This window comes from Dasypus novemcinctus, chromosome 8 (assembly GCF_030445035.2).
Source record: "Dasypus novemcinctus isolate mDasNov1 chromosome 8, mDasNov1.1.hap2, whole genome shotgun sequence".
NCBI lineage: Eukaryota > Metazoa > Chordata > Mammalia > Cingulata > Dasypodidae > Dasypus > Dasypus novemcinctus.
The window spans coordinates 80,835,607-80,858,502 of record NC_080680.1 but is presented as its reverse complement, the minus strand read 5'-3'; the positions used below and the strand labels follow the sequence as shown (position 1 = coordinate 80,858,502).

General features: G+C 42.1%; 2 protein-coding genes across 2 annotated transcripts; both read left to right on the top strand.

Moving 5' to 3' along the window:
• The first annotated feature begins 7,176 nt into the window (after nt 1–7,176).
• LOC101424888 (olfactory receptor 13C7-like) lies at nt 7,177–8,136 on the top strand. Its single transcript, XM_004457296.1, has one exon. The coding sequence runs from the start codon at nt 7,177–7,179 to the stop codon at nt 8,134–8,136; it is 960 nt and encodes a 319-aa protein (XP_004457353.1).
• A 13,290-nt stretch (nt 8,137–21,426) lies between these two features.
• On the top strand, nt 21,427–22,386 carry LOC101425332 (olfactory receptor 13C7). Its single transcript, XM_004457297.1, has one exon. The coding sequence runs from the start codon at nt 21,427–21,429 to the stop codon at nt 22,384–22,386; it is 960 nt and encodes a 319-aa protein (XP_004457354.1).
• The last annotated feature ends 510 nt before the right edge of the window (nt 22,387–22,896 follow it).

Genomic DNA, 22,896 nt, shown 5'->3' with positions numbered 1-22,896 from the left:
ACACACACATAGAGCTGACGCAGCGATACGATGCAATGAAAAGAGACACAAATTCCTGGTGCCGCTGACAAGAATACAAGCAGACACAGAAGAACATACAGCAAATGGACACAGAGAGCAGACAACTTGGGGGAGGGGGGAGGGGGAGGAGAAAAATAAATAAAAAATAGTAAATCTTTAAAAAACAAAAAACTGTAGGATATATCTAAAGTAAAGCTGAGGGGAAATTTTAAAGCTTTAAATGCTTCTATTGAAAAAGAAGAAAGGTCTAAAATCTATTATTTAAACTTCCATTTTAAGAAACTAGAAAGAGAAGCATAAAGTAAGTAGAAAAAGGAAATGAGAAGGAAAAGAACAAAAATAGTGAAGTGGAAACAGATGTTAATGATTTTTTAACAAGGCCAAAATGTGCTTGATAAAGGATCAACAAAATTGATACATCTCTACCAAGAATAAGACAGAGAGAGAGAGACAGAACATAAATTACCAATATCAACAATGAAAGAAGGGAATGGGGGAAGGAGAGTGAGGTGTATGGGACCCTCTTATGTTTTTTTAATGTAATGTTTTGTGTCATCTATTAACTTTAAAAAAAAGATAATTAAAAAATAAAATAAAGAAGAGATTTCACTGGAGAGCCTACAGATATTAAAAGGTTAGTAAGAAAATGTAATGAATGACTATGACAAGTTTGACAACTGAGATAAAATTCACAAATCCCTTAAAAAGTACAACTTATCAAAGTTATCCAAAGATAATAATAAAAAATCTAACTACCCCATATCTATTAAAGAAATTGAATTCATTGTTATAAACACAGTCACAAAGAAATCTTCAGACCTGAATTTTATCAGACAATTAAGGAAAAAATAATACCAATTTTATATAAAAATAAAGTGAAAATAGAGGAGGGAACACTTTCTAACTCTCCCAAAAACCTCAACACAATATGAGTAAATCAAATATAGCAATATTTTTAAATGATGTATATATACATATATATGTATTTTTATTTATGTGTGTATATATATATATGTTTTAAAGATTTATTTATTTCCCCTTACTCCCTCGTTGTCTGCTCTCTGTGTCCATTCACTGTGTGTTCTTCTGTGTCTGCTTGTGTTCTCTTTAGGTGGCACCAGGAACTGATCCTGGGATCTTCCAGAGTGGGAGAGAGATACTCAATCTCTTGCACCCCTCAGCTCCCTGGTCTGCTGTGTCTTTTTTTGTTTCTCCTCTGTGCCTCTTTTTGTTGCTTCATCTTGCTGTATCAACTCCCAGCGCAGGCCAGCATTCCTGCTGAGACCAGCACTGCACGTGGGCCAGCATGCTGTTTGAGCCAGCTTGCTTTCATCAGGAGGCCCTGGGTATTGAACCCTGGACCTCCCATATGGTAGCCAGGAGCCCAATCGCTTGAGTCACATCCTCTTCCCTATAATTTTTAAAAGACAATGTATCATCACCAATTTATTCCAGAAATTAAAGGTTGTGATGTAAAATGAGCAAGGCTGTCTATACAGGGATATTCATTTGGGGGATAAAAATATAAAAAGAAAAGGGGTTACTACCAATCACAATTGTGGCAAGAAGGAGAGAATTGTGATTAGGATGAGGCACATGGGGGACTTCTCAGTGGTATGATTTTATTTCTATTTTTTGGTTTAGTGTTGTTTGCTTTATAGTAATTTATTAAGCCATACATTTGATTCATGCAGTTTTCCTTTTTTGTTTTGTAGTTTAGAATAAGATTTAAATTTTTTTCCATAAAAGGCTAACTCTTGGGAAGCAGATGTGGCTCAAGTGATTGGGCTCTCATCTACCATGTGGGAGGCCCTGGGTTTGATTCCTGGGGCCTCCTGATGAAGGAAAGCTGGTCCTTGCCATGGAGAGCTGGCAGCCCACACCATGGAGAGCTGGCACAGCAAGATGACAAAACAAAAGGAGTCAAGCAGACACAGAAAAATACACAGCAAATAGAGAGCAGACAGCAGGCACAAGTGGTGAGATGGGGGAATAAATAAATAAAATAAATCTTAAAAAAAAATAGACTAACTCTTCTATGGAAAAGTAGGGGGAGTGTTGAAAGAACTATTGATAAACAATATCACCTTGGAGAACCCATCCAGAAGGGAAATATTAGAATGTGGGTGGATTCAGGAACTCCAATTAGACAAACCAAGGGGAATTAAAACATCAAGGTTTGAGTTCATGATTTCCCAGGAGATTATAGGCATTTGATCTTGTGAGATCCTAGAGATTGAAGAGAAAAAGAGTAACACAACCACCTATATGACCACACACAGTCACACACATCATGCTCATGGATGTATGGATAGAACTATGCACATGAATACATACAGAGAAAAATCAATAAGATGCAGTAGTCTCCAGAGTTCAGAATAAATCTGGACACCCCAGGATTGAAACCTCTAAAGTTCAAAGGCAGGAGAGTGCTGTGGACAGGAGCTACCATGGAAAGTTTCCTAGAGGAGGTGATCTCCAAGGAGATTTCTGACCCATTGGCAGAAATATGGTTTTCAGAGCAGGCAGTAGAGAGAGAGTTGTGCTTAGTTCAGGGCTCACATCTGAAGGGCTGATACATCAGAAAGGAAGCAAATGTTTTCTGTATGCCCCCCAAAGGCCGAGTCGGAGCTACAGGGAGACACACAGTCATCAGTCCAGAAAGAGGAAAAACTTTTTGACCGCCATTGTCCTCAATAGGGCAGGTTTTGGAGGGAAATAGAGGGCTCCCCTTCACTGGACCACTTTTCTTGATGTGCCATCCCTTCCTTTCCCTGGCTTTTCCCAAATAATTCATAACCATGCATTAATTATCTATTGCTGGACAACAAAAACTCTAAAACTTAGTGGCTTAAAACCGCACACATTTTTTTAATCTCAGTTTCTGTGGGCCAAGAATCTGAGCAAAGCTTGGCTGGGTCCTCTGCTTGAGAATCTCTCAAGGCTAAAATCAAGGTGCTGTCTAGGGCTGAGATCTCATTTGAAGGTCTGAATAGGGAAGGATTTACTTCCACACTCACTTATATAATTGTTGGCAGGAGTCATTGCCTTAAGGATTGTTAGACTGAAGATTTCAGCTCTTCACTGTCTGTGGGCCAGAGACTTCCCTCAGTTCTTTGCCAACTGGACCTCTCCGGCATGCTTCATGAGACTGGAGAGTGTATTCTTTTGGTTAGCAGCAAGTTACTCAAGAGGGGATTACAGAAGGCCATGAATGCAGGGGGAAATAGTCACTGGAGGCAGTCTCCAGCATAGAACCACAAACATAGAAGACCTTCTCTGGACTCCACCAACATAGAACACCTTCTCTGGACTTTGTGTCATACCTCCTGTTCCACAATGCTTGTCAAACAAATGAATTGTTTAGGCTGTGGAAGAAATACTCAAGCCCAAAACTTGTGCTAAGCTGCTTCTCCTTCCTCACATCCCTTACCTATCTCTTCATATGTAAGTTTTCCACATTGTTCAAGGTCTGGCCAGAGGCTACCTCCTCCTTGAAGTCTCCCCAGGGTTAGAGGTGGAAACTTCCCAAACTATCCACAACCATGTCCTCGAGTACTCGGCTTAGAAGCATTTTGCTTTTGCTTTTTTTTTTAAATTGTATTTTTTTTTGAAGATACATAGATCATAAAAAATGTTACATTAAAATATATAAGAGGTTCCCGTATGCCCCCCCACCCCACTCCTCCCACATCAACAACCCCTTTCATCATTGTGGCACATTCATTGCATTTGGCGAATACATTTTGGGAGCTCTGCTGTACCACAGGGATAATAGTTTATATTGTAGTTTACACTCTCCCCTAGTCCATTCAGTGGGTTATGGCAGGATATAGAATGCCCAGCATCTGTCCTTGCAATGTCATTTAGGACTATTCCAAGTCCCAAAAATGCCCCCACATCACATCTCTTCTTTCCTCTCCCTGCCCTCAGCAACTATTGTGGCCACTTTCTCCACCTCAATGCTACAATTTCTTCTATTACTAGTCACAATAGTTCTATAGTAGAATATCAGTAAGTCCAATATAATCCATATTTTATTCCTCAGTCCTGTGGACCCTGGGATGGTGATGTCCACTCCAACTCTATATCAAGAGGGGGCTTAGATCCCACATGGGTGATGGATGCAGTTTTCCTGCTTGCAGTTGTAGGCACTCTTGGTTCCCTGGTGTGGTGGTTGACCATTTTCATCTCCCTGCTAGCTGACCTGGGTAAGTCCAAAGAACCAGAGAGTAGGAATTGCAGCTCAGCTGAGGCTCAGGGCCCAGCTGGCACATGGACAGTCCAGAGATTCAAGTCTCCAGAGTGTACACCAACCCTATGGGGGGTGGGGAGTGGGGTATATGGGAACCTCTTATGTTTTTTAATGTAAAGTTTTGTGTGATCTATTAACTTAAAAGAAAGATAATTTAAAAATTAAATTTAAAAAAAAAAGAAGAAACATTTTGCTCACTACTGCTGGTTTCTTAATGCCGTGGGCAAAAGGAGTTCCCAAATTATTCTTTCTCCCCAGCTGCTTTTTTCAAGACTTTAAGCATTTTGATGTTTTCAGAAATTCAGGCAGGATATAGAAATGCTTCTCCTGATGTCCTTCAGTGGCCTAAGAATAGAAAGTTCTAGTAGAAACAAAGGAAGGAGGAAAGCACTTCCTGGAGTGTTTTCAGCATAATTGGTTGATGGGGAAATTGTCCCAGAAGTATAAAAAGTTTCCTGACTTTATACAATTCCATTTCCAAACTTTAATCACTTCAGGGACCTCAATAGTCCCAGCTGTGGTGCTGATTTCAAATTGCCTTCTACATGTACTGGCTGTTCCTTTGGAGAGTGTGCCTGAAATAGAACCAAGACAGAGTGGGAAGAACTGACTTTCACCCATTCTTGAAATCTGAAATGGACATCTCAGCCTGGGCTTTTCAAACTAATGTTGCTATTTCTGGCCCATGTACTTCTTCCAAGTTCTAGGGACCCTTTCTCAGTAGACTCTTGGTAAAGGTAAGTGAGGGTTCTTATAACAGTAATTCTCAACCTTTTAATAGAACAGTAATAGTTCCATCTTCTGACTTCATTACTCAAATGAGTCGAGGCTTGAGAAGGTAAGAAATGAGGCAATTCAGTGTTATCATAAAGATTGAGGGCCATGTAGAACCCTTCCTCCTGGATCAGAAAAATCTAAATAGCAAGAATCCTATTAAGCTTTTCATCTCAGGTCATGGACTCGTCAAATTTTAGAGACACCCCAGAAATGATATGGCCCGTGGTTTAAAAGTTCTTATTGTACAACTCTAGGGGGCACCATTTGCACTGTAGGGAGATGGCTAGAGATGTCCTGGAGTTATGCTCCAGAGGGTACCATTTGTATTGCCTGCAGTGTAAACGGAGTCGCCTGGAGCTGGGCATCACTATGGCCTGATCTCGTAGGGACATCACGGGCTGAGCAGCCTGGACTTTCTGAGCCTTCCTTTTCCACTTCAGCAAGAACAGCTCTGATTTATATTTGGAGGTTCTGAATCTAAGAAAAAAGTAGTTCTCTTTCTTAAAGAGTTTGAATACCACCGATCATTTACAATCCCAGCGCAGACTAAGCATAGCCTGAGACTTCAAGAGGGAGAAGGAGTGGGAGGCAGAGATTTACATAACAGGTTAGAAGTTCCATCAGAATACAGCCCAAATCTCTGGGTCAACAGACCTGATAACTTTCCACAAATTCAATGCAATTCCAGAAGGAGGCTGAACCATCATCATATGAATGAGATTAACTCAGAAGCATGCCTGTCTGACTTAAAATGAAGAAGAATTTTCTCATACTTCATGGTTCTGCACATAAATATGGAGCAGGCTGTTTGGGAATATAATCAACTCTTCATCACTGGAGGACATCAAGCTGAAACTGAAAAGCCATGCATCAGTGTTGTGCAGCAGAACATCTAGAATGAGAGGGTTAGACTATATATCCACTGAATGTAACCAGTGAGAGGGTGTAAGTCTGGGTGACATACTTAGCAGCTGAGTAAAAGGCTCAAGGACTGTTACTGTCCAATGATTCCAGAGTGAACACTCACCCAGAAAGAAGGCCATCCAATAGAATGATAAGAAAAAAAGTAGAGAGCAGGTATACCTTAGTGGTTGAGTGCCTACTTCCCATATACGAGGTCCTGGGTTTAATCCCTGGTACCTAAAAAAAAAAAAAAAAAAAAAAAGCACTACTTTAGTTACTCAGAGAACTAGATTTCTACAAGCTGGGATGCCTGCAGGTTTCTGGGGCCAGTGCTCTTGTCTACCACCTGATAGAACATAAAAACTTAAACTATTAGGGGGCATAATCAGAAATTCCAGATGGTAACTTATCTTGGAAACCTCCCCTGCTCCTCCTTGCATCTCTCCATGTCAAGTCTCCTCTTGTCCTTAAAGGCCCAGCTGGAGTCTGTATTTGCCAAGGGACCCTTCTGTGACCCTGTTCACACCAATATCCAGAATGCCCTTTCTTATGGCCTGTCTTGGACCCTTCTGCTTCCCTCCCTGCCATTTATAAGCACACCTCTCCCCTCCCCACCCCAAGCCTAAGCTGTGAGTCACCCTTTGCCCTCATGGCTCATTGTCATATCCACGTACTGGTTGACCATCAGGTGTTTTGGTGAGTGGATGTCCAGATGGATGGATACATTCATGAGAAGACCTAGGGCTGGAGTTACTCATGAGGAAGGAGACCCTGGCAACAACAGGTATATATTTTCTGTGAAATTTATCTGGAAAGAAGAAATAGATAAAGGTGGGGGTTCACAACTAATCATTCTATCAGTAACTGGCACAAAGTGAGGAGCACATGGAGCAAACAATATCATTTTTCTGATCACAGTTTAATGACATGAACTGCCCATGTAGAACATAGCAGCAAAAAATGAATGTGTTATGTCTTGTCTTAGCTCAATTGCATTAAATCAACAGAGGCATCATTTAAGCCGCATAAACTTGGTTTGCTATGGTCCCAAAGTAATTTCTGATTTTATTGTTCATTTTTCTTGTAAAGAAACAGACTCTGTGGGTGTTTCGAGCTTGTTTTTAATCAGGAAGCCAATTTGGAGCTCAGACCAGATGCCCTGGCCCTATGCAAGGCAAAGAATGTTGAGTATTTTCTTCAGCTGGCAGAGGAAACACACCATGGAAAATGCCAGTCAGACTTCATCTGTGGCAGAGTTTGTCTTGCTGGGACTCTCTGCCCACCCAAAACTGGAGAAAACATTCTTTCTGCTCATCCTGCTGATGTACCTGGTGATCCTGCTGGGCAATGGTGTTCTTATCCTAGTAACTGTCACTGTCTCCTGCCTACACACACCCATGTACTTCTTCCTGGGGAACCTCTCTTTCCTGGACATCTGCTATACAACCTCCTCAGTCCCCCTCATTCTTGACAGCTTCCTGACTCCCAGGAAAACCATCCCTTTCTCAGCCTGTGCTGTGCAGATGTTCCTCTCCTTTGCCATGGGAGCCACAGAGTGCCTGCTCCTGGGCATGATGGCGTTTGATCGCTACGTGGCCATCTGCAACCCCCTTAGATACCCCGTGGTCATGAGCAAGGCTGCCTACGTGCCCATGGCTGCCAGCTCCTGGGCAGCTGGAAGTGCTGCCTCCATAGTTCAAACATGCTTGGCAATGAGGCTGCCCTTCTGTGGGAACAACATCATCAACCACTTCACCTGTGAGATCCTGGCTGTCCTGAAGTTGGCCTGTGCTGACATCTCTATCAATGTGATCAGCATGGGGGTGACAAATGTGATATTTCTGGCAGTCCCAGTACTGTTCATCTTTGTCTCCTATATCTTCATACTCACCACTATCCTGAAGATCCCTTCAGCCGAGGGCAGGAGAAAGGCCTTCTCCACCTGCTCTGCCCACCTCACAGTCGTGGTCGTCTTCTATGGGACCATCCTCTTCATGTATGGGAAACCCAAGTCCAAGGATCCACTGGGGGCAGACAAACAGGACCTTTCAGACAAGCTCATCTCCCTCTTCTATGGGGTGGTGACCCCCATGCTCAACCCCATCATCTACAGCCTGAGGAACAAGGATGTGAAGGCAGCTGTGAGGACCCTGGTGATTCAGAAACGCTTCACCCAGTGATGTTGGGAGGACAGATGCCCATGTGGTTCTGTACCTCTTGACTGTTTTCACCTAAGAATCTCAGGGGAAATTTTCCCTGAAAGAAGGTACATATGTAGAATGATTCCTAGAAAATAAAATTAAACATATACTAGAAAGCTTTAGCTATTACTGAACCCAATTTTTTAAATGTTAAAAACTAACAGCTGATGAGAGTGCAATTTGAGAGGATGGAAGTGGAATGCTGCTGAAAAACTTAGTTGTTTTCCTGCTTCTCCACCGTGAAAGCTTGAATTCACCTTTGTGAGTAGGCTGCTCCTTTGTTTTGAGAAAAAACGGTTCTGTGTGACTTTGTATTATATAAAGGCAAAACCAAGATCCTGTTCTGAAAAGGAGGTGGTGTGGGGCAAAGCTTCATGACTTTACAGTATAAAAGACTATCTTCATGATATAGGAAATGGAAATGGTGCATCTTCAAATTTTATTTGACTGGAGATGAGAATGAAATTGACTTTTTCCTTTGGACTCAGAAGAGTTGGGATCACAGATTCCATGTAACACACACTTTTGGGGGTGAATCAGTCAGACCCTATAACACCCATACGGAGAATCTTGGCCTGGGAATAGACGTAGCTGGTATCCAGTTTTTACTGTTTTTCTGCCCTCTATGAGTCTTGTTAAGTACATAATCTGCCCTTAATTGTCTGGAGAGTTAAGGGACGGACCTATGGGAGAAGAGCACAGCAGGGGTGCTACAGCAGTCTAAGGGAAGCTGGAGTTAGGATGGTGAAATGGGGCCAGAGGAGATGGAAGCAGTGGTCTCAAGTAAGATGGCTGGCTGAGAGCAAGTGGAATAATAAGGCTGCAAGGCTGAGCCAGTTCACTTTGCAGCTGAGAGAAGAGTCCAGAGGCAAAATGTGTGAGGACCTCAGTTGGCAGAGACAAAAAGGGGCAAAGATATTGTGAGGGAGAAACCTTTTAGTGCCTTCTTACTTGAGGTAATTGGATGATCACTTTTTTCCCTGAGAATCAAAATTCTGTAATGAAACCAAGTTTTCTCTGCCTGCCTTGTGTGGATGTCCCAGGTGTCTCCTGTCTGAGACATGGCCAGACATCTTCTTTAACCCAAGACGGTTCTTCTGTCCTTATGGGGCAGAAACATGGACATGAAGTCACTGCCTGTGTGACCCCTTTAACCTTCTCTCAGGCTGCAGGAGCACAGGGGCATGTTACTGTTTAATCATTTCAAGCCCAATATTAGCTATGTCACCCTGGTATGAAACTGCCTTTCCCTTTTAAGCACAGAGCACATCTATACTTTCCTTAGTTCACAATATAGAAGACGACGTCTACTCTGGATAAATTTCAGCCTTTGTAAGCCAAGAATTGGCTTAAAAAATGAAACATGTCCTAGAACAAAATTTCTTCTCATCATACTTCATTTTAATAGTTTTGACTTAGAGAACCATGTGTGGTTATCCCCCCAGATGATTCTACAGCACTAGAGGACTTGTTCCTCAGGCTACTGCAAGTGCTGCTGACACACAGGCTTCAGCTGTCAGTCATCTTTGGGAATTAGCTAATTCAGGCTCTTAGTGGAAACGAGCTGACTCACTAAAGAGCATGCCCCCATTCCTGCGGGCAGCCCACGTCCAGTGACTGACTGGTATAGGGAAATAAACTTCTTGCCCCAACACGGGACAATTCTGAGGGCCTATCCCAGCATCATAGTTCCTATGGGGTTGACTGAGGTCTTTGTTGAGACTATCATCATCCAACTTCTCCCTTCCCCTTCCCCTTCCCCTTCCTTTCCCTTCATGCCAAGAGCACTCCATAATAAACCTCAGGCACACTCTTCTCATTCTCAAAGTCTGCTTCCCAGGGAACCCAAACTCCAACACCATGCAGACTCCAGTGTTCAAGTAGCACATTTGTTCTCTTTTCAGAATCTATGGACACTGGCAACATTTAACAAAAATCATGTGCAATGGTTGGGTGAGGCGGTACAGTGTTATCTTAGCATCATAAAGCCTGTCTAGATTCCAGCTCTTTCACTTACCATGGTTGTGATCTTGATGTTTATTTTTTTTTTTTGAGATTTTTTTTCTCTTCCACTGCCCCCAGTTGTCTGCTCTCTGTGTGCATTTGCTGTGTGTTCTTCTGTGACCGCTTCTATCCTTATCAGCGGCACTGGGAATCTGTGTTTCTTTTTGTTGCATCATCTTGTTGTGTCAGCTTTCCGTGTGTGTGGGACCATTCTTGGGCAGGCTGTACTTTCTTTTGCACTGGGTGGCTCTCCTTACGGGCGCACTCCTTGCGCGTGGGGCTCCCCTACATGGGGGACACCCCTGCGTAGCACGGCACATCAGCACTGCGCATGGGCCAGCTGCACAAGGGTCAGGGAGGCCCGGGGTTTGAACCACAGACCTCCCATGTGGTAGGCAGATGCCCTATCCATTGGGCCAAGTCCACTTCCTTGAAGTTTACTTTATATCTACAATATATCGTAGGTAACTTCGCTGAAATCTGCCCACTACTCATACTCTGCCCACAGCCCAAGTTCAGTGCTTCCCAGTAAAAGAGTATCATGAGACATAAAAGTAATGGGATTTGTATGACCTGGGATAAATGGCATAAAGGCTGAAGGCATTTCACCTGGGGCCTTAGGTCATTCCAGGTCCTGCTTAGTCACCACCTGCCTGGCACTTCTGTAAGCCCTGACATACTAGTTAGGAAGATCTGCTCTAGACAGAATATCTCCTCCCTTAGCACCTCCTGAGGGGACAGTCATACCCCTTCTCCTGACCACAAATGATTAGACACTTGACCCAAACTAGACTAATCATGTTTTCTCTCTAAGGATTCCAGAATTTGGATGCAGAGATAATTACTGGTTGGTATAGGATGCTTGAACTGATAAATCATGTAAAACCAGGACCAATGTAGCTGTGTGCCTTCAAGGAAGAAAAAACTGGCCTACAGATAATAATTCCTTTATATCATCAACTATCCAGTGTTTATAGTTTCCCAAATGTCTTATGTTTTGATTATTCTAATTTGTTTATTTGAACCAGCACACAAATAAGATCATACGTTGTGAGTAGTGTCTCTTTTTTTTTTAAGATTTATTTTTATTTATTTCTCCCCTTCCTCCTCCCTCCTCCCCCATCTCTCCTCCCCCTCCCCCAATGTTTGCTCTCTGTGTCCATTCACTGTGTGTTCTTCTGTGTCCACTTGCATTCTGTCAGTGGCACAGGGAATCTGTGCCTTTTTTTTGTTGCATCATCTTGCTGCATCAACTCTCCATGTGTGCCGCACTACTCCTGGGCAGGCTGTGCTTTTATCATGTAGGGTGACTCTCCTTATGGGGCATACTCCTTGAGCGTGGGGCTCCCCTGCATGGCACAGCACTCCTAGCATGCATCAGCACTGCGTGTGGGCCAGCTCACCACATGGGTCAGGAGGCCCTGGGATTGAACTCTCGACCTCCCATGTGGTAGGCAGATGCTCTATCAGTTGAGCCAAATCTGCTTCCCAGTGAGTAGTCTCTTTTAATCTATAGTTTCCCCTTCTTCCTCCCCACCCCATCCTCTTTACATTTTGGGGGAGAAATGTGTAGAGTTTACCACAGTCTGCCTTTTGCTGATTGCAGTCCTATGGTGTCTATTGCTATAATTCCTATAAATTGGTGATTTGATCTAGATACTTGAAAGTGTCTCCATTTTAGTGTAGTTATGAGCTCATGCCCCTGAGACCTTTTGACATGACCCCAGTGGTCTTGAATGGCTTTCGTACTTTCTGGTATGTCAAGATGTTCCATCCTCATTGCTCACAATTCCTCTTCAGATCTGGAAACAACCATTTCCTCTGCAGATCCCTTGTTTCCTTTAAAGGGAATTGTATCTAGAAATCACAGTCTGGGTGCTAGGGAGAGCTTTTCCCACTGAAAAGTCCTAGAAACCATGACAAACTCTCTCTTTATATATATATATTACATTTATTTTAAGATTAAATACATCATGAGTTCATACATACATCCAACTCAAATTAAGCTCTACAGAAGTTTTGCTAAATCTCATTGATCTCATATCTGTATCTTTCTACCAGGCCAAAAATTTTGTTCTTAATTACACTAACATAATTGCTCATAATGCCTTACTGCACAATATACACAATTACATGATTACTGAAAATAGTAGAAATTTTTTTTAGAGTTCCTTTTGTCTTTAGGATATGGCTCACTAGGAATGTATATCAAATTATTGGTTTTAAAAGTTACTTGGGGGAAGTGGCTGTGGCTCAAGCAAATGAGCTCCCATTCACCATATGGAGATCCCAGATTTGGTCCTCAGAATCTCCAGGTTAAAAAAAAGAAAAGAAAAAAGGCATCCCAGACCGGTGCAGGGAGGTACAGGCCCCCACGGGGCAAGGCGACACACCAAAAAGATGATGACTTAACCAGATAGAAAAAAAAAGTTACTTGGAACAATTCTTCTCTTATGCTAGCAATTGGGTACACAATTTGATTTATATGTTTCATTTTACTTTAGAATTTAAGTACATTATAGGAATTGCTTTTTAAAATTTTATTTTAATGAGTAATTATGTAAAATAGTTACATTGTTCCAAAGGTAAATCTATAAAACAAGGTATATTCAAAGAAGTCTGTCATCTCTCCATGTCCCCTTCTCCCTGTTCTTCTCTCCCTCCTAGGTGAGCATTTTTTAACTTACTGATTTATCCTTCCCTTTAAAAAAAAAAAAAAGCAAATACAAATATGTATTTGTAAGGCCATTAGAAAAATGGTAGGATTCTATGCATGCTGTTCTCCAACTTGTTTTTTTGCTGAACAGTATCTTTTCGACCACACGGTAGTAGTACATAGAGTCAGAAAGTCACGTTTGAAGAAGTCTCCTGGGATGCAATTGCTACACCCATATTACTCACTGACTCACTTTCTTTGTGCTAGTGGGTTTCACTTCAGTGGGTTTACCCTCCATTTCTTTCATCTATAAATTTGGGATATATCTAGAGATTTATGGGAAGCACTCAGGGGAATTACACTAGAAGTGAAGGGGCTTGTATGCCAATCCTGGCTCCACCTTAAATAAGCTGTGTGTGCCTAGGCAAGTCACTTCTGCCCTGATTTAGAATATCCACAACTATGCCATGATCTCAGATCATTCCCAGCTCTGAAATGTTCTATCCTGGTACAATGTGAATGTTCTCTTCAACCCTGACAGAATCACCACTCATCCCTGAGGAACTAAGGAGGATTGAAATCTGAAATGTCTTACAATAAAATGATCGAGGAAATCAGAATTTAGCCCTATGTTACTTCTAGCTATGTGAATTTGGGCAAATCAGAACTTGTCTCTGAGTATCTGTTTCCTGAGCACTTAAATGGAAGTAATATCATAATACTTACGAAAAAGAATAAATTCATTATTTTAGTCTTCAATTTGTCTCTCCTTAAATTTTACCTAAAATCCTATCATGTTATCTAGAGTCAGTATATGAAAATTGTTTCCTGTCAAGTACAGAGTTCAGTGCTTAAGTTAATCAATGCATAGAATACGGTTGAAGAGACTAGAGGACCATCCTCCAGGGCCAATGAAGGTACAAGTTAACATGAAGAAATGTCATTTGACTGTAATAGAGATAAATATATTCCTACACAACCTTAGGAGAATGGCTGGCAAGAAGAGCCTCTGCTTTAGCCCAAAGGTGATTTTTCTGGATAATCCAGGAAAAATCACAGCTTTTGAGAAAAGCAAAAGATAACTAGAGGAAGAGGAACATAGACATAATACAGAGAAAAAGGAGCTATGTGTCTCACTTTGCTTTCACTAGAAAGCTGCAATTACAAGCAACTGGTGTCATGGTATAGTTTAGAAACGGAGTCACCAGTAGTCTGAAAAGCCTGGAGCTGGTGCCTAGAGTAGATGCCTAGGCAGGTGACCAAGGAAATGCAGCTCTTGCAGTCCAGGGCAGGGAACGGACATGCCCAGATAGGGATTCAGCCTCTAGGGGAATACTGGTTTCAGAGAGAATTTATAGATTGCCTAATGTTTATTCCATGTTATCTCTGAAACTAAGAACTAATCTGGGGACTTTGTATGAGCATACACTCAAGATTGATTGTCTACTACCTCCTCATTCCAGAAAAGTCTGGAGAAGACTTAAAGTTACACAAACATAATAATGTGCCAGGAACTAACATGTAGCAAAATTAAAAGAAAACAAGGGTAAGTCACAAATTCATTTATTAATTCACTCAGCAAATATTTCTTGAGTGCCTACTGTGAGCCAGGCTCTGCTTTTATGTTTAGGATATATCTGTGAACAGTACAGAAAAATTAATACTTAACTCTGTGGAAACTTATTTGTAGCAGGAGAACAGGCAATAAACAATGACTAAAATAAGAAAATAAGATAGGATGTTAGAAACTACATGGAATCAGGATGGAGGCATGCAGGATAATATATATGATTAAACATATGCATTAGATTTTGCTCTCTCCTGAAACTCATGAAAACTACTTCGCAAGTTGGAAGCCGGGTGGACCCCAAAAGATCATGTCTCTAGGCTAATCCATTCCTGTGGGTGCAAACCTATAGTAGGGGAGATATTTTTATTAAATCCCTTTAGTTAAGGGTCTTTAGACTGCATGACCCAGGGTGGGTCTTAATCTTCTTCCTGGAGTCCTATAAACTCAAATCAGTGGAGCTGCAGAAACAGAGAGAAACCCCTAGAAGTTAAGAGAAAGTCCCTGAGAACCAGAAGCTGAAATCAACAGAACACAGAAGCTGAGAGGAGGTCACTGAAGCCAGAAGCTGAAAACAATGAGGTGCAGAGGATAGCAGAGAGACACATGGATGCTACCTTGTGCCTGATTGCCCACCGCTGCAACTCAGGGAGAAAGTATCTCCTGAAGATGCCTCGATTTGGACACTTTCACAGCCTCAGAACTGTAAGCTTATAAATTAATAAATTCCCATCATAAAAGCTAACCCATTTCTGGTATATTGCCTTGGCAGCCTTCAGCAAACTAAAACAACTATAGTAAAGTGGTTTTTTTTTTTTGATTTTTTGATTTTTAATGACAAAATCTTTAAGGTTAAGGAGAAGAAGAGAGATAGCAGCAGTGATAACATTTTGCGCTGGAAAGCTGATAGGCTAGTGGTAACTGCTGCAGCAGACCTGACAGAGTTGAATCCCAGGTCAGAAACTAGGAAAGCTGAGCAACAGCCTGATGGAACTCACTGAACCAAACACCTCTAGGAAGAGGCGAAGGGAGTGCTGCTCAACTAAGGTGGACGAGGTAAAACCCATAAGCAGCCGAGTCCCTATACAACCTCCCCATTTCATGACCAGGGTTAACTGCCCCTTGCTCACCACAACAGAAGTTTCATTCTCTGGAGAAGGAACTGTACCAAAAACAGGGAACTTAACCGACAGCATGAACAGTCTATGTTAAATGCTGAGATTACCCCCTCCCACTTCCCCTACAGAATTTCCAGAAGGCTGAGGAACTAACCTTAAGCCCCAGGCAAGAGATTGGAAGAGAATTATCTGGGAAATATGAAAAAGTCAAGTGGAAGGACATAAAGATTCTAACATTGAATGTTCCTCCCCTCAAAAGACAACCAGCCCTGCTCAGAGCTTCCAATCAGCTTTTTAGTCCCTTAATCTCACTGTCTTAATCATGAGTAATTAGCCAAAGCTCATAGGCATTTGGGGAATGCCTCCAATGTAAAAGATAGAGATCAAAACAAACAACAACAACAAAAAAGCAACTTAGAGAAAACAGAAAATTACAGAAAGGAAAAAAATTAAATCTATCTTATCTTCAAAGAAAAGGTGTTGCAAATTTGAAACAAGGACAGGATATCATTTAAAATAAGCATTGGGAAGCAGACTTGACTCAACGGGTAGAACATCCGCCTACCACATGGGAGGTCCAGGGTTCAAACCCAGGCCTCCTGACCTGTGTGGTGAGCTGGCCACACACAGTGCTGATGCGCACAAGGAGTGCCGTGCCACGCTGGGATGACCCCGCGTGGGGGAGCCCCATGCGCAAGGAGTGCACCCTGTAAGGAGAGCCACCCTGCATGAAAAAAGCACAGCCTACCCAGGAGTGGTGCCACACACATGGAGAACTAATGTAGCAAGATGACGCAACAAAAAGAGATACAGGTTCCTGGTGCTGCTGACAAGAATATAAGTGGACACAGAAGAACACACAGCAAATGGACACAGAGAGCAGACAACTGAAGGGGGGAGGAGGAGAGAGAAATAAATAAAAATAAATCTTAAAAAATAAATAAATAAAATAAGCATTGAAATAACAGTGGGGGGAAGAGTTCTTAAAAATTAAAGCGTAATAGCAGAAATAAAAACTAAATAGAAAGGCTAGAAAATAAGTTGAGAAAATTCACCAGGAAGAACAAAAAGCAAAAGGAAGGAAAATTGAAAAAAATTTTCATAGAGCTCCAATTAAGAAAGTCCAATATTCAAAAAGTAAGAGATCCAGAGAAGGAGAAGGAAGAAAATAAAAGAGAGGAAATTGTCAACATAATAACTCAAGAAAATTTCTTCTCAAAATTGAAAGACAAAAGTTTCACTGTTGAAAGCACCCACCAAGTACCAGCATAATGGATGAAACTAGGCATATCAAGTTACATCATTGTGAAATTTCAGGACATTCGGCACAAAGATAAGATTTAAAAGCTATTGGGTGTCCACAGAGAAAATGTGGAATGGGTGTGGGAAGGGTAGCCATGGTGGCTGCTGGGTTTGGGGAATGGGAGGAAGAGATGAGATGTGGAGGCGTTTTCGGGACGTGGAGTTGTCCTGGATAGTGCTTCACGGACAATTACAGGACATTGTAGATCCCCCCAGGGCCCACTGGATGGAACGTGGGAGAGTGTGGGCTATGATGTGGACCATTGACTACGGGGTGCAGTGATATTCAGAGATGTACTTACTGGGTGCAATGGATGTGTCACGATGATGGGAGAGAGTGTTGCTGTGGGGGGAGTGGGGGGTGGGGGCGGTGGGGTTGATTGGGACCTCGTATTTTTTGAATGTAATTTGTAAAAATAAATAATTTTAATAAAAAATAAATAAATAAAAGCTATTGGGGAGTAAAAATAAAAATAAAAAATCATTACAAAGGATCAAGAATCAGAATGGCTTCAGATTTTGTACCAGCAGTGCCTTAAAAATCAGAAGGAAAATTATTTCCTGTAAATTCCTAGAATTACATACCTTAACAAATTATTAGTAATTTTTATGGGAGTTGAATAGAAATATTTTCAGAGGTAGAAGGTCTCAAAATTTATACACCATATATCCTTTCTCTAGAAGCTTTTCATGAAAGTGCTCCACAAAACAAGAGAGTAACCAAGAAAGAAGAAGAAATCAGGGGAGGAAATAGGGGCTCCAGCCCAAAAGAGAAGTGAAAGGAGCCCCCGGGGCAGTGAAGGGAGATCCATACAGAGGCAGCTCTGCCCAGACTGGAGCCTGCTGACTGGGAAGCACTGAGAAGGGCCTCTGAAGGGCTCCTGCTGCCCATGGTGATGAGCCTGGGAGAGAATGCCAGAGAGAGGCAGCGGGCCCACCTCCTGCACCTGCCTTATCTTATCATTCCACAGGAGGATCCCGCTTTGGAGTGAACCTAAGACTGGGAAGGGGCCATAGTGAGAGCTTGGAAGCAGAAAATACAGAACAATCCATGCCCTCTGATACTTCTGCCAGTTGTCTGGTACCTGGCTACCACTACAGTTTTGCCTGAACTCCCCAGAAGAGGCTCTTAAAGCTATCAGCTTATGTACTCAAGAGCCAAAGAGTGGCATTTTTTTCCCTTTCCTTAAAAAGCATTTTTGTGATTGTTACTCAGTTTTATGAAATGGAACAATATATTGTACAGTGATATCCTGGTAGGTGGAGAAACTATGAAGAAAATCAGAAGATGTGTTTTCTATTACTGCATAACAAACCACCACAAAACTAGCAGCTTAAAACAGTACCCATTTATTATCCCACAGTTCCAAAGGTAAGAAATCTGGGTGGGCTTGGCTGGGCTGTGGGAAAGAATCTGCTCTCAAGCTTGGCAGAATTCAGTTCCTCATGCTGGACTGGGTTTCAGTTTCCTTGCTGGCTGTTGACCAGGGTCTCAGCTTCTTGAGGCAGATTTCTGGTCTTTGCATGTGGTTGCCTACACATTGAAATCCAAACTGGCATGTCATGCTTTGAATCTGACTTCTGCTACTGGAGAGAGAAAACTCTCCACTATAAATGGTTCACTTGATTGGGTCAGGCATGCTCGAAATTTCCCTGTTAAGGTCAGTTGACTTGAGATTTTAAATACATCAGCAAAATTCCTTTACAGCAGTACCTAGATTAGAGTTTAACTAAATCACCAGCATATGGGAATTGTGGGGGATGGGGGGAATACATTAGAATTCCTACCACAAAATGATTCCCACAAAATTCAGGGCAGTGGTCCCCTCTAAGAAAAGGAAAGAAGTGGAAGTACAATAGGGAGGAATAATATGAGGAAGTACTAAGGTAGTGAACCATTCTACTTCTTAACCTGGTATATTAGTTAGCCAAAAAGGGGTGCTGATGCAAAGTACCAGAAATCTGTTGGCTTTTATAAAGGATATTTATTTGGGATAAAAGTTCACAATTACAAGGCCCTAAAGAGTCCAACTCAAGGTTAATTTCTCACTCAAAGTCATTTGCCATGTGTTGAAGCAAAATGGCAGACGATATCTGTGAGGGTTCAGCCTTCCTCTTTCTCTTAAGGCTCCATGGGCCCAGCTTCTTCTGATTTCAGCCGTAGGCTGGAGGGCTTATTTCTCTCCAGCTCATCTGCTCTGTTCTCTTCACAAGGTCAACTGTAAACTATCAGGCAAATGACTCATCTCTGTTCCCAGGGCCACAAGATCACAGCTCTCTCTGCTGCTATGTCTGTGGAGCTCTCTTCCTCAGTGTATTTCTTCTCCTGTGTGTGTGTCCATTTATATAGCTCACCAAGGGGGTGGAACTCAACCCTGAGTTACCCTAAGGAACCCAGTAAATGTAAAACCTTTGATCTTAATATAATCAAGGGTATCATACCCAGAGGAACAGACCAGTTTACAAGCATTATCTATAATTCTTTTCGGAATTCACAAATAATATCAAACTGCTACCCCTAGGTAATGGGTATATGGTGTGTATTTTATTCTTTTCCCTTAATGCATATATGCTCTTCTACTCTTCTGTATGTATAATAAAATACATTTCACAGAAAGAAAAATTCAATGCAGAGACTTATGACTAAGATTTTGATGTCAATTTGATTATAAGATTTTTTAGAAGTCAATGTACAACACAGTTATGTTTCATTTGTGGAAGAAGGGGGAGAAATTGCCCAACTTTATTTGTTCCTGATACTGGGAAAGTTCCTTTTACATCTGTGGAACAAGAGCTCAACACATGTACTACATCTTGCATTAGAATGAAATGAGAAGGGGAAAAGAAGATTGTGGTTAGAATGTGGTTAAGAAACTATAGCGTGTCAGAAAACAGTGGTACAAGTTTAAGATGCTTCAGGCTGCTGCCTGGGTGGTCACAGTTCTCAGTCTTAGATCTTAGATGTGGAGGTTACCGGATTCCAATGGTAAACCAGCCATACTCTCACAAATGCACAGATAAGGCATACTCATGCATGCACACACAGGAAAAGACTTCAAACAACAGGACACCACTTCTGCAAACAACCAGCCTTTTTAAAAGCCTACAGCTTCCATGCCTGTGAAAATCTTCAAAGGAGTCATGACCAGATTCATTTATTATTCATGATACCCTTTAAAGGGCTAATATATGGTAGGAGTTCAGAATCTGTTTGATGGGAATACTAATAAGAAGGTCTGTATTTCTAGGTGGCTTGCTTCTTTCCAACCCTGAGAGTCTGAATTTGGAAATGGCCAAGGGTACCGAGCTACAATGATTTTACTTGGGCAGTGGGTTTCACATTCTCCCAGGTATATTATGGGATCTGAGTGAGAGTTTTCATTGACTGAGTGTTTATATTAATTCTGAAGATCAGAATTAATCCTCTAGTGCTTTGCAAGAGCTCAGTAGAATGGGTAGAAAGAGAAGGAGGGAAGAAAGTATTTCTGAAGGGACTTCACAGTAATTGCTTCTTGGGGACAAAATCCCAGACGTATAAAAAGTTTCTCAACTTTGTCACTTCAGTTTCTTAACTTTAAATCACTTCAGAGACTATAACAGTCCCAATAGCAGCGTGAAATTTAAATTGCTTCATATATGCCATGACGGTCCTTTGTGGATTTTACCCAAACACAGAACAAACCTAACTCTTATCCATTTCAGGAACTAACACATCTGGATGCAGCTTTAAGACCAGGTTGGTATTTTCTTTAACAACCTATTTATGATTAAGGTAATGAAGGAGATTTTAAAAGAATATGTAAATTCTTGCTGGCTCTGCCCCATTCAGAACTTCAGACACAGTGGCTTTGTGGCCCAAGGGGTTCATGAAAGAAATGGAAAAGGACCTAGCAGAGTGGTATAGCAGAAGGTCCACAAGTAGGAAATTCATAAGATCATTTAGTCCCTGAAATGGAATATCCTTAAAATAATCAATTCCAAAGTGAGCAATGGGGAAACTGAGGTCCACAGATGAAAAGGTACTTGACAATTTGCATACCTTGAGTGATTGGTGAATGCTAGGTCTCCTGATGAGTGCTCCAGAGGGCTTTGGCACGTGAGTGAATGAATGAATGAATGATCCAGAGTCCTGCAAATTGTGAGGAAAAAAAACTGGAGAAGAGGAGACAGATAGTATCTAAAAATGCAAGAGGGAAGGCAATGGCCAGGACTTGAGGACAAAGAGCATCTGTCCTTTCCACCAGTCCTCAGCTCCAAGGCAAAATCAAAACAAAACAAAACCCAGTGCATATGGGGTATCTCACATATCTTATCTTTGAATAATAAGCTATACTTGGTGTAAATTGAAGTAAATGTGTAGTGCCTGTCTTGAATGAGATGAGGAAATTAAATCAAACCAGGTGGCATTTCAAACCTCCCCAAGAGTGGACAGATGTCACAAAGTAATATTTTGATAAAATTCCTGCATTTTACTCAGAAACACATATAGACCCCTCGATTGTCAGAGCTGTTCTCCAGTTCCTCAGCAAGGTGGGGATTCCTCAATGGTTGACTGGACACTTTATGCATCATAGAATGCTGAAGTTGGTCTTCTGAGTTCTTGCAAGTGACATAGAAAACACATGGTCAGGTCGAATCAGACCTGCCCTGTGATGGGATTTGTTCTCCTGGGACTCTCTGCTCATCCGAAGCTGGAGAAAATGTTCTTTGTGCTCATCCTGCTGATGTACCTGGTGATCCTGCTGGGCAATGGGGTCCTCATCCTGGTGACCATCCTTGACTCCCGCCTGCACACGCCCATGTACTTCTTCTTGGGGAACCTCTCCTTCCTGGACATCTGCTACACGACTTCCTCAGTCCCCCTCATTCTTGACAGCTTCCTCAGTCCCAGGAAAACCATCTCATTCTCAGCCTGCACTGTGCAGATGTTCCTCTCCTTTGCCATGGGAGCTACAGAGTGTGTGCTCTTAAGCATGATGGCGTTTGATCGCTATGTGGCCATCTGCAACCCCCTTAGATACTCTGTAGTCATGAGCAAGGCTGCCTACGTGCCCATGGCTGCTGGGTCCTGGGCAACTGGAAGCACCACTTCCATGGTGCAGACATCTCTAGCAATGCGACTGCCCTTCTGTGGGGACAATGTCATCAACCACTTCACCTGTGAGATCCTGGCTGTCCTGAAGTTGGCCTGTGCTGACATCTCCATCAATGTGATCAGCATGGGGGTAGCCAATGTGATCGTCCTGGGGGTTCCAGTACTGTTCATCTCTTTCTCCTATGTGTTCATCATTGCTACCATATTGAGGATCCCCTCAGCAGAGGGCAGGAAAAGGGCCTTCTCCACCTGCTCTGCCCACCTCACAGTCGTGGTCGTCTTCTATGGGACCATCCTCTTCATGTACGGGAAGCCCAAGTCTAAGGACCCACTGGGGGCAGACAAACAGGACCTTTCAGACAAGCTCATCTCCCTCTTCTATGGGGTGGTGATCCCCATGCTCAACCCCATCATCTACAGCCTGAGGAACAAGGATGTGAAGGCAGCTGTGAGGAACCTGGTGATTCAGAAACGTTTCACCCAGTGATGGTAGGAGGGGTCCTGGTGTTCTGTGATTCCTGGCTGCTCTTATTTAAGGTTTCTAGGACATAAGATCACCAGTAAGGGCCAACTTCATCAAAGGTTATACAGGTAAATCTTTTTTTTTTTTTAACAAATCAACTTTATTGATTCATATTAATAAAGCATCATAGGTAAATCTTATTACACAGAAGGGCTCTGTAGAAATAGGAAGATTTAATGGGACTTTCCCCACCTCCTTTGATAAGCAATACAGCAAAGGTAACTCTCATTTGCCTAGTCTTGCAGTCCTCAGTCTCTGTGATGGGTGCTGAACAGTTGAGGTCCAGGAAAGGAGATTCTTTGCATTATTACTGTTGAGCTAATGAACCGAAAGTTTATATGGCCACAAAGGGAGAGAATAATTCAGGAAACATTTCTTAAAAACACACATGAAAGTAAAACAATAAGGAGAAAGATTAAATTATTAAGAGATATTATTTAATATGGAGTTGCATGGATTGGAAGGTAACATAAA

Bases quoted from the DNA above. Each gene is read 5' to 3' on its own strand.
- LOC101424888 (XM_004457296.1), top strand. From the start codon at position 7,177: ATGGAAAATGCCAGTCAGACTTCATCTGTGGCAGAGTTTGTCTTGCTG.
- LOC101425332 (XM_004457297.1), top strand. From the start codon at position 21,427: ATGGTCAGGTCGAATCAGACCTGCCCTGTGATGGGATTTGTTCTCCTG.